This window comes from Diplotaxodon limnothrissa, linkage group LG3 (genome assembly GCF_057381915.1).
Source record: "Diplotaxodon limnothrissa isolate DT_005_m linkage group LG3, D_limnothrissa_male_GT1.1, whole genome shotgun sequence".
Lineage (NCBI taxonomy): Eukaryota > Metazoa > Chordata > Actinopteri > Cichliformes > Cichlidae > Diplotaxodon > Diplotaxodon limnothrissa.
Window position 1 is genome coordinate 629,657 of NC_140598.1, and position 12,649 is coordinate 642,305.

Sequence of the window (12,649 nt, forward strand, 5' to 3'; positions counted from 1 at the left end):
TCATCAAAAACATGGTGGATCCCCAAAAATATCAGTCACAAGTTAACAAACAACCACACAAATCACTTATGAAACACACTGAAAGGATCAATTCAGCTACATCTGGAAGAAACAGCTGCATCCATCAGACAGAATTGAAAACATTAAACTACAGGGAGTGCAGAATTATTAGGCAAATGAGTATTTTGTCCACATCATCCTCTTCATGCATGTTGTCTTACTCCCAGCTGTATAGGCTCGAAAGCCTACTACCAATTAAGCATATTAGGTGATGTGCATCTCTGTAATGAGAAGGGGTGTGGTCTAGTGACATCAACACCCTATATCAGGTGTGCATAATTATTAGGCAACGTCCTTTCCTTTGGCAAAATGGGTCAAAAGAAGGACTTGACAGGCTCAGAAAAGTCAAAAATAGTGAGATATCTTGCAGAGGGATGCAGCAGTCTCAAAATTGCAAAGCTTCTGAAGCGTGATCATCGAACAATCAAGCGTTTCATTCAAAATAGTCAACAGGGTCGCAAGAAACGTGTGGAAAAACCAAGGCGCAAAATAACTGCCCATGAACTGAGAAAAGTCAAGCGTGCAGCTGCCAAGATGCCACTTGCCACCAGTTTGGCCATATTTCAGAGCTGCAACATCACTGGAGTGCCCAAAAGCACAAGGTGTGCAATACTCAGAGACATGGCCAAGGTAAGAAAGGCTGAAAGACGACCACCACTGAACAAGACACACAAGCTGAAACGTCAAGACTGGGCCAAGAAATATCTCAAGACTGATTTTTCTAAGGTTTTATGGACTGATGAAATGAGAGTGAGTCTTGATGGGCCAGATGGATGGGCCCGTGGCTGGATTGGTAAAGGGCAGAGAGCTCCAGTCCGACTCAGACGCCAGCAAGGTGGAGGTGGAGTACTGGTTTGGGCTGGTATCATCAAAGATGAGCTTGTGGGGCCTTTTCGGGTTGAGGATGGAGTCAAGCTCAACTCCCAGTCCTACTGCCAGTTTCTGGAAGACACCTTCTTCAAGCAGTGGTACAGGAAGAAGTCTGCATCCTTCAAGAAAAACATGATTTTCATGCAGGACAATGCTCCATCACACGCATCCAAGTACTCCACAGCGTGGCTGGCAAGAAAGGGTATAAAAGAAGAAAAACTAATGACATGGCCTCCTTGTTCACCTGATCTGAACCCCATTGAGAACCTGTGGTCCATCATCAAATGTGAGATTTACAAGGAGGGAAAACAGTACACCTCTCTGAACAGTGTCTGGGAGGCTGTGGTTGCTGCTGCACGCAATGTTGATGGTGAACAGATCAAAACACTGACAGAATCCATGGATGGCAGGCTTTTGAGTGTCCTTGCAAAGAAAGGTGGCTATATTGGTCGCTGATTTGTTTTTGTTTTGTTTTTGAATGTCAGGAATGTATATTTGTGAATGTGGAGATGTTATATTGGTTTCACTGGTAAAAATAAATAATTGAAATGGGTATATATTTGTTTTTTGTTAAGTTGCCTAATAATTATGCACAGTAATAGTCACCTGCACACACAGATATCCCCCTAAAATAGCTAAAACTAAAAACAAACTAAAAACTACTTCCAAAAACATTCAGCTTTGATATTAATGAGTTTTTTGGGTTCATTGAGAACATGGTTGTTGTTCAATAATAAAATGATTCCTCAAAAATACAACTTGCCTAATAATTCTGCACTCCCTGTATACGGATCACACACAGGAATATCAAATACACCAAGAAAACAGCTTCTTCTCTAATATCAATAATGACTGCTGCTATTATACAGATGAACAAACAGGGGATTCAAATTGAGAATAAATGGTCAGTTTTCCAGTTTAACTGTAGAGGTCTATAGATTTTAATCATATCAAGGAATATCTAAACCAGTTTTCATATCCACTCGATGTCATTGCCTTATCTGACACTTTGATTAATATGGATAAAGGAGCAGACTTTGAACTGGAGGGTTATGAACTCAGGTGTATAATTCAGAGAAATAAAGGTGGAGGAGCAGTGGCCTCAGTATGTGGACAAATGTCTGAAACTGAACGTGGTGATGACAGCGATTGATGATGTGTTAAATGTATAACAGTTTAAACCTAAGCAATAATCTCCAGGTAGTAAAACAACATACTGTGTGAGCCTGTTCTCTAAGATTAGCAGAACCACATCACATCCTGCAGCTCTCACAGACACGTTTTTATAAATGACATTGAATATAAAACAGGAAGTGGACTTCTCATTAGTGACATCAGTGACCATCTTCCAGTTTCTACAGTCTGTGATGCCAATTACAACCCTAATAATTTGGACAGAAATAAAGATTACAGACAAGTAAGAACAGAGGAAATGATAAATGCTTTAAAAACAAATCAGAATTTTAAACAAAGAAATATGAGTAATGAGTTTTCTATATTTTCAATATCAGTGTTTAAGTGACTCATCAGGAAGTTAGACCGCGGTGAGAAGAGAAACTGTCAGAAAACAACAGAAGTGGAAAAGTGTTAGAAGTAATAATAGTGGGGTAAGAGTGGGAGGCGGAGGAAGGAGGGACAAGACTGGACAACCGATTTTCTGGATTAAAATGTGAATTGAGGCTTATCTGCTAAAAAATATATAATGATTAAATAAATTACTACTTTTTCTGTGAGTACTTTGTCCTAATAACTTTGAAACAGTAACATCTAGAGCAATATTTTCACCTCCGATTAAATCTTTGTGTTAGCTTTATTTTGATACCAACATTGTTCACACAGAGTTTGTAATTGCAGAGAAATACTCCATTTATTTTGTACATGTCATTTTCCAGCATGAAGCTCAGCAGGTTAGGGAGTTAGCAGGAAGTTAGCAGGTTAAGGAATTCGCTCACTAGCATTTCTAGCTAGCTCCAAGACTTAAAATTAAAGTGTTCTAAAATTCAGAAACCTTCGCACTGAGAATACTGTCTGACTCCAGATTGCCGGGGCAGCACTCTGAGCACACATGCCCTGAGATCTCTCTCCACCTCCTCAAGCTCACCTGTGGAGGACAACGAGGCATTCCCAAGCCATCTGAGAGATATATCTCTCCACTGTGTCTTACATCTGTCCCAGGGCCTCCGTCTGAGGAGTATTTCCAGTCAGGAGGCTGAACCACCTCAGCTGCTTCCTTTAAATGTGGAGAATTTGCAGCTCTGCTGTTAGTCCCTTGGGAGCAACCACGCACCTGCCTCCTGCTTGAGGGAGAGCCCAGCCACCCTTCAGAGGAAGCTCTGTTCTTTTCTATCAGCAAGCTAATTTTTTTAGTCACTGTCCAGAGCTCAAGGCTGTGAGCAACATAGACCGGATGAAGCTTTGCCTTCATGCTCAGCTCGATCTTCACCACAGCAGATCAACACAGCTGTGTGATGGTGAGCCTGACTACATCCAGCCAGGATCTCTCAGCATCACACACCAGTATAGGTCCTTCCCCATCAGAGGGGTGACTCTCCCTGTTACTATAGCCAGATTTGTCAACTGGGGATTGGGCCATTCCAGTTGACAGGACCTCCACCCTGACCGCAAAGCACCAAAACTGAGTAATTGAGTAATCTATCAATTAACCGAATAATCACACATGAACTACTTTTGTCTGAAGAAACACAGGTCTTTCAAAATGAATTCGTTTCTATTTTAGAAATAACAATATTTTAAAGTTTAACTAAACCAATATCTGCCCAAAACCCAACTAAACCCAGCGTTGTATTTATGTGTTTGCAAGTTTTAAAGAAAAGATTTTCTTAAATGCAAAAATATGTAATTAATCTCAAGTACAGTCAAAGTCAAATATAACAAAGCATGAAACATGAATCTTTACTCTGTAAATGTAAAGTCGCTCTTACTTCTCTGTTATTTCTGTCTTGGACAGAAGCCTCTCTCGATTCTCAGGGAACACGTCATTGCATTTGTATTTTGTACAGTGCATTAATTTAAATCATCACATAAACACCACACAGTGAGATTATCTGCCTTAAACTGTGGTGTGAGTGCAGATTGATCTGCATTCAGTTTCCTACCATTTATGAGGAGCAGGATCACCAGCAACGTCTTCATCCTCCTGTAAAAAGCTGAAACAAACACAAAGTCCTTTAAATCTGCTGCTGACTGAACAAAGAAAAAAAAAAAACACTCAGCAACTTTTCTTCAGCTGTAAGCACATAAAGAAAGTTCACTTTTGTTTTTAAGAGGAAGTCAGACATGTGAAATGAAACTGCCCAGTGGGACAGCCACTCTTTACAGCCCACAGCTTCCACTTCAGTGCTGACACGAGGCTCATTAGCAGACTGACATGTATTAAATGTCATTTGAACAAAGAACCTCTAAAAACTGCTGCCATGATTAAAATGTTTAAGTTTGATAACCTAAAGCTTCAGCATGTCTCTATATTTGAGATAAGAACCTATTACTCACATAAATCTTAACTCTGGGCCTCAAACGTAAAGACACAGGGGACTTGGAGCTTATCTAAGCTGTCATAGGCAGAAATCTCTGAAATCATCCATATGTAGGATAGATCTCATATATAAGTTTGAATGTACTGTAATGTTCAGATTTTTCAGAATAATTCCTGGAGAAATATCTGTCTTTTAAAAAGATTTAATTCGCTTTAGCGGGTGAAATTACAATTTACAGCGCTGGAACGTGAACAGACCAAGGATAACCCTCAAGGACAGTCACGCCGAACAAAGCTCTTGACCTTCCAAAGACAGAGTGCCAACTCATATGAGCACAATTGCATTGTAAATAAAACATTTACAACAGGTTTATTTAATAATTGAAATCAAAATTCTCAAATTTTCAACCCCAACAGTACTTAAGGAATTTTGTCCTAGTTTTTAATTGCTTTTAAGGTCCAGTGTCCTCACTGATAACACAGAGTTGACTGTGTTTAATAAGTCTAAGATTAGATTTAGTCTAAGATTAGTTTTAGTCTAAGATTAGTTTTAAGTTTTGCAATTTAAGCTGGACTGTTTGAAACAACACTGATGGGGTATTTTTGCACCACCTTTTCAGAGCAGGTAGAAACTCGTGAGTTGTGCATTTAACTACATATTTACTGACATTATCACAGAAAATGTTCAGCACTTCAAAACTACACTGGAGAACCAAAATTCTTATTTTAATTGAAATTCTCAACTTGTTGAATAAAATAGTTTAAGAGTTAATACATATCTTTCAGTGAACCCTTGCAAAAATTGCAATTGCAAAAATTCTGATTGGCTGTTTTGGTCTCCAATCAGTATTGTGGAAACACAATGTTGCTAAATCCAGTGGAGTGTTTGGTGTAAACTAAATCAAAAAAACACGTTTGGTTAGTATGTTTAATGCTTTTATTTCAAGTTATAGATTTTTTAAGACCATCATTGGTGTGGTATGATGGTGCTATCGCATTGTCGAGAAACAGATGTTGAAGGAATCAGTCCTAAAGGGATGTTTCCTCCTCAGCCTAGCTTCTTCCACAAGGAGTGATTTGGATTTCCTCTGCAGCTAAAGAAGACATAACAGAATGAAAGAATTGCTCCAAAATACTACACTGCAGCATCATTTGAGTTCAGATGTTTGTTCTTGCAGTTCCTTTCATTAAATATGTTGTTTAATGTTGTAGTTACAGCTGTAAAGTTTAAGTTAACCTATGGTAAATTACCAGCATATTTTTCTTATGGAGGAAGTTCACGAGTTTCTAATCATGTGACTCCTTTCATGACTGTTGCAGTTTTAACTAAATAATTTAAATCTGTTTTATGGCAATGGTGCAGTTGAGTCAGCAGTCAGAAATCTGGTATCTTTGTTGCTTAACAACATGGCCTCAAACCCTTCAGGAAGAAGGATTTGATCCTTCAATGGAGGTTTGTTACTAGAGTAATGAAGCAATGCCTCTGCAGATGCAGTACACATCAAGACGTGGAAAGGAAAATTGTCTTCTCATGAGACTTATGAAGAGGTGAGATGCAATTACTGATTTTCATGTTAAAACAAAAAAAAAAAATGGTATAACACCTGCTGTTTTCTAAATCTGCAGGAATCCAATTGTGAATAGAAAATGCAAGGTAAACCTAGAAATTAACTAAAAGGTAAACGTAGCACATTACTAGAATCCAAAGTAACTACAAGTAATTTTGGATCAGTAACGACCTGTCTTGCTTAACATGCAACCGTCTCTCACATTTTAGCTAATTCATCCAATTACCTGAAATTAAGGACTTCACAGTAATAAGGAGGAGACCACAGTCCATGCTAGTTTGTTTGTGGATATATAATCTCTTTTCAGATGTTTCTGAAAACCTGTTTCAGTTACAGTCCACGTAAACATAATTAGTTTCTTTTTTTAAAAGTTTATTTCATCAACAGTTTCAAATGCATGGTGCCTGCTGCAAATGATAAAACTCCACACAGCGCAGCTCAGTATGCACACAGACATACTTTATTCTGTGTTATATACTTCATACACACTATTATGCAGGACCATTTGTTAAAATTATGTGTAACATAATTTTAACAATAACTGTAACTGTAAAACATTTTGTGACCACACTACTTTCAATTATTTTTAACCCTTTAAGACCTACCATAGAACCAAGTCCGCCAGAGCTTATCTTTATATTTTTACATGCTGTGGTGCCATTTTTGGGAGCATTTCAAGTTGCTATACATCAATACAACCATTATAGCCCAGATTTTAATAATATGTATTCATTAAGTGCATAGTAATTACATAAATTGCAAAAAAGTGCAATAAACTACAAAAAAAATTTGAAAATGGTTTTTGCTTTTTTAACATATATTTCTAGTTAGAGAAATTTAAGAGGCTTATCCCTCAAAACTGTAAATACAAAAACGTTGCACAAAATAATTTCCCACCACAGGAAATTTATTTTGAGTGTCTTCATAGTTTTATTTTTGAAATACACCAATTTTTATACACTGCAGGAAAAACGAAAAGAAATATTATACTGCAAATTTGCAAAAAAGCAGCATATGCATCAAAATAAACTATTTCCAGCAGTGCAATATGAGTCCTAAGCATCCCAGAAACGACACAGAAAGGCATAAAGTCAAAGATAACTTTTAAAAACACCAGTATAGGCTCATAAGGCCACGATGGTAAAAAAAAAAAAAAAAAAAACTACATTTCCGCGAAAATGACATCACTTCCGGTTTCGGGCAGGTAATGGCGGACATGCAAAAGTTCGCGCTGACATCTGTTCCAATGTAGGAAGTGTTATGAACAGCTGATCGGATCGGCAAAGCGTGTTTCTGGAATATTATGTTTTCGTTGCTGCAAGCGCTTTTTATGCAGTTTTTGCAAAGATATATGTGGAAGGAAACCGTGATCGAGGACAAGCTGATGGCACAATATATATAATATATAATATAATATTAGTGATGGTGAGATGAAGCCTCATGATGAACTGAAGCTTTCCACCCAATTGGTCGACTCATGGTTCGAAGCATTGTGATGATTCATTTGCTCTACTGCGCCATCAAGTGGACAATTCAAGTGAAGCGGGCTCTGTGATTATAATGATGTGTAAACTCTAAACTGAATAAATAAATTGTTTTCTTGGTTATTTATCCCGAATATTGTCTCAGTATGTGTGATACAAAAGAGAAAGTGGGAAGTATCAGGACAGAGTTTTGGTATGAATGTGTAACTGTCAGCCTCAGACAGTCAGTCAGTAGTATAATTCAGATCATAGATCTGTACATTTGCATATTTGTATAACTATAAAAAGGAAGCTGACACTTTCGAGACTTTATCCAATGTGTGAGCATCACAGCAGATGCCTTTGTGTCAATGTAGCTGAGGCTAAAACAGAAAAACGATTATAAAAAAAATATTCAGCAGTAGATCAAAACCGAAAGAAAACCATCAATCAACAAATGAACATTACCTGATGCTGCTGAAGTGAAGCAGAGCAAATAGAGGTTTTATTAGAGACACACCTTAGCGTTTTGCAATTTTGCATAATGTTAAAAAGTTTCAATTATTTTAGTAGCTTATTGAACGGCAGAAATTAGGTTTCCTTTTCGGAAGTATTTAAATGGGAAAAACAGCGGCTGACAAACAACGGAGGTCTTATGCGTAACAAACAAGCGAATAATGCAGAAAACAGATTTTTAGACGGGAAACTGTTCTTGAACTATACTGTGTGTGTGTGTGTGTGTGTGTGTGTGTGTGTGTGTGTGTATGTGTGTGTGTGTTTGTGTGTGAAAGAGAGATAGCTGTGCATGAAGTGTTATTATGTCCTGGTGAAAGCAAAACAGCAAAAGTCAGAGGAAATCCATGACGATGTTTATGTGAAGCATGGTTTGGATCTTCTTTTGCTGCTGGTTCGGTCAATATTGTTTGAAGAGAAATAAAACCTGCAGCTTCAGAATCAGCGCAAAAAAGGCGTAAACACAAAGCACAAAGACGGATCAGAATCAGTGAGCTGTCGGCTTTCAGCCCCGACCGTGTCCGTGCTTTCTGGTGAGAAAGGCGACATCTCACTGATTCTGATCCGTCAGCGGCCTTGTGTTTACGGCTTTATGCAGAATCATGTACCTGCTCTCATTTACTGTTTTAGCTGTTTGGTGGTGGTTGAAATGTAGTAATATTTATATTAAGAATCGATTCAGCATTTTAATGAATCGATATCACGTTATCCAAGCTAGAATCGATTTTAATCGATAATCAAAACCCGCTCCTAGTAACTGTGTAATCATGCTTATGTACATCTGGATAATGACACAAACTAGTGTTTGGTGCTTCACTTTTTAATAAACTAAAAGACAGAAATCAGATTATAGGATGTGTAGTGTTGTTTATTTATATTATGGCGCTTATCATTTGTGATATTTATTACTGTGTGCATACTTTATTAGGAGAGACAAAATTAAAAAAAACATCTCTTCCTTGCTGGTTCCATCGAAGAAGAAATGCTCAACTATGTAACACGTACGTAATCTGTTGGATTGTGTGTCCACAGGTGTTTGTACTTTGCATCGTAATAAAATGACGGTAAAAGGCCCCGCCCATATCCTATCCATGTCTTACCATGCAACGCCTCTGTGAGTGGACTGGAGAAGGGTTGTGGTAGAGTCCTCCGTCAGGAATGAGATATGTGTGTCAACCTTTTATTCTTCCTTACAATTATTATGCCATAATGCTGTAAAGAGCAGCTCTGCTAACAGGTTATGGGCCCAGAGCAGCAGGAAAGAGATCCTGGAACTGCCAAAGGAAGGGCAGCGTTTCCTGAAACCGCGAGTTACCGGCAGGTGTTAAAAGTTTGGCACGATTGAGTGAGTAAGCGTTTTTGTGCATCATGAGCAGACGCACGGCAGAGTCGGGCAGTCGATATTCCCGTTTGCATTTTGATGGAGATGAAAGGAAATATGAGATATGGGAAACGAAGTTCCTTGGTCATCTCAGGCTACAAGGTTTGAAAGATGTCATCTTGAAGGCTGAGGGTGATGAAGAAGCCGATGGTGAAGATGATGACAAAAATGCAGAAGCATATGCAGAGTTGATACAATTTCTAGATGACAAAAGTTTATCGTTAGTTATGAGAGATGCAGTGGATGACGGACGGAAAGCCCTAAAAATTTTGAGAGGTCATTATGCAGGAGTGGGCAAGCCGAGGATCATAAGTCTGTACACCGAACTTACTTCTCTCACAAATGAAAAGGATGAAGGTGTGACGGACTATATTATCCGAGCAGAAGCACTTATCACAGCGTTAAAAAATGCGGGCGAGTCATTAACTGATGGACTTCTGATCGCAATGGTAATGAAAGGTCTACCAGAGACGTTTAAACCTCTGATTGTGCACGTTACACAGAGCGAAGCAAAAACCACATTTTCAGAGTTTAAAGTAAAACTCAGAAGTTATGAAGAAACCGAGAGAATGCGTGCAGCTGTGACGGATGACAACGTAATGAGGACAAAAGTGCAATTAGACCAGGATCCTACTACATGGCGAGCAGATGACCGAAGATCAAATAATAATGAGATTGTGTGTTTTAAATGTGGACTAAAGGGACACACTGCAAGAACGTGCCGATCCAGAGTATGGTGCCGTTTTTGCCGGAGTAGTACACACAAAGATGCGACCTGTAGAAGGAAGCTAATACGGGATGAAGCGAGAGGGGTTGTAAAGAAGGACTACGCGTTCAAGACGGGCTCCAAACCCCAGAGGGTCCCAGACGGCGGCCAAGAGATGCTGGATAACCAGCTACTGGTGGATACGGGAGCGACGTCACATATCTTTACGAAGATCGAGAGTTTTAAGACTTTTGATGACACATTTCGACCCGAGGCTCATTGTGTAGAGTTGGCTGACGGGAGGCAGAGCAGAGGAGCTGCAAAGCGGCGAGGAGATGCTGAGATAAGTATGATTGACAGTAAAGGACGCAGTCACAAGGTAACATTGAAACAAGCACTCTACATTCCATCGTTTCCACAGGACATTTTTTCAGTAAAAGCAGCTACTAGTAACGGAGCCACTGTGGTTTTCAAACACGGGGACAGTTTTCTTAAACATGTTGATGGAACAAAATTCCCTATATGTGAACATGAGAGACTGTTCTTTATAAACACTGTGCAAGAGTTTGAAGAGAAATGTAATGGATGTTTTGATATGCAAACGAGGCATGAAATTCTAGGACACTGTAATTATGAGGATGTTCAAAATTTGCAAAATGTCGTCGATGGAATGGACATTAAGGGTAAAATCAACAAAAATATGCAATGTGAAGCCTGTATACAAGGGAAGTTTATCCAAACTAGGAATCGAGAACCAGATGAAAAGGCCAGGGCAGCATTAGAGTTGGTACATACGGATTTAGCTGGTCCGATTACGCCAAACTCTAAAGAAGGGTTTAAGTATGTTCTGTCGTTTGTTGATGATTATTCAGGTGCAACATTTGTATATAATCCGAAACACAAAAGTGATACAACTCAAGCAACTGAAAGATTTATTGCAGAGGTGGCGTCATATGGGAAAATCAAGTGCATTCGTTCTGATAATGGAACTGAATTTACAAGCAGACAGTTCAGAGATTTATTAAGTAGACACGGCATTAGGCAGGAAACTTCGGCGCCATATTCGCCTCATCAAAACGGAACAGCAGAGAGGAACTGGCGTACACTTTTCGACATGGCGAGATGCATGTTAGTTGAGAGCGAATTGCCAAAGTCTTTATGGCCATATGCAGTACAAACCGCGGGAGTGATTCGGAACCGATGTTTTAACAAACGTACAGGTCAGACAGCGTATAAGATGTTAACTGGAAAAAGACCTGATCTTTCTAGAATGAAAAAATTTGGATCATTGTGCTATGCTTGTAAACAAAATAGGGGAAAGCTGGATCCAAGATGTGACAAAAGTGTTTTCTTGGGATATGACAAAAATAGTCCAGCATATTTGATCTATTTCCCAAAGGCCGGGAAGGTTGAGAAGCACAGATTGATAAAAATACTAAATCCTGCGACAATGGATCAACAAACACAGAGTGATCAGATGTATGAAGATGAGGTTTATGAATCCAGAAAAGATGGTGAACCCAAACAGACGAAGGATGAGGATATTCCAGATGGTAGTGAAAGCAGTCAAACTGAGTCCGAGGTTAAAACTGATGATAAAGTAGATGCTGGAGCTACACGTTATCCATCCAGAATCAGAAAGAGACCTGATTATTTGAGTGACTATATCACGGATGTGAAAGAGTGTGAAAATGAACAGATGCAAACTAGTGTCGATTATTGCTACAGATTGTTGTGTGAAATACCCACATCATTTAGTGAAGCTATTGTGTCAAGTGAGTCAAAAGAATGGGAAAGGGCGAGGAATGAAGAAATTCAATCCCTTAAGGAGAATGACACATTTACTTTAACCACTTTACCAGAGGGTAAGAAAGCAGTGGGGGGTAAATGGGTCTATGCCGTTAAAAAGAACTCAGATGGATCAGACAGATATAAAGCTCGATTTGTGGCTAAAGGGTTTAGTCAAACAAAAGGAGTTGATTATGAGGAGACTTTTTCACCGACTGCTAACTTATCGAGTGTGAGAGTTTTGATGCAGAAAGTGATTCAAGATGATATGTTGGTTCACCAGATGGATGTCAAAACCGCCTATCTACACGCACCAATAAATGAAGAAATATATATACAACAACCAGAAGGTTTTGAGACAGAATCAAGTGAGACTAATAAACTGGTGTACAGACTAAAGAAATCACTTTATGGGCTGAAGCAATCGGGTCGTAACTGGAACCAAACCTTACATGACTATTTAAGCAGTTGTGGATTTAGACAAAATATTGCTGATCATTGCGTGTATTCAAAAGAGACTGAAAGTGAAAAGGTAATCATCATAGTGTGGGTGGATGATTTACTCATTGCAGCTAATAATGAAAATGTGCTTTCAGGCGTGAAAGAAATGCTCTCTTCTAAATTCCAAATGAAAGATCTGGGGAAGCTTAACCATTTCCTAGGAATAGATTTTCTTCAAGAAAAAGAATGTGTCAAAATGTCACAGAAAATATATATTGAGAACATTTTAGAGAGATTTAACATGCAAAACTGTAAGCCAAGGTTAACACCTTGTGAACAGAAATGGGCTCATTCTGATAAATCCGA

At 38.8% G+C, this 12,649-nt stretch overlaps 1 protein-coding gene across 5 annotated transcripts in view; it reads right to left on the bottom strand.

Annotated features, from left to right (window-relative positions):
- LOC146634213 (uncharacterized) overlaps positions 1-4,083 on the bottom strand; it is a 132,391-nt gene extending 128,308 nt beyond the window's left edge. For all 5 annotated transcript variants that reach the window (XM_085375237.1, XM_085375300.1, XM_085375308.1 and 2 more), the window contains exon 1: positions 4,047-4,083. In XM_085375237.1, coding sequence (XP_085231363.1) covers positions 4,047-4,083 — 37 coding nt within the window. The remainder of the gene's footprint in view (positions 1-4,046) is intronic.
- Positions 4,084-12,649: the final 8,566 nt, after the last annotated feature.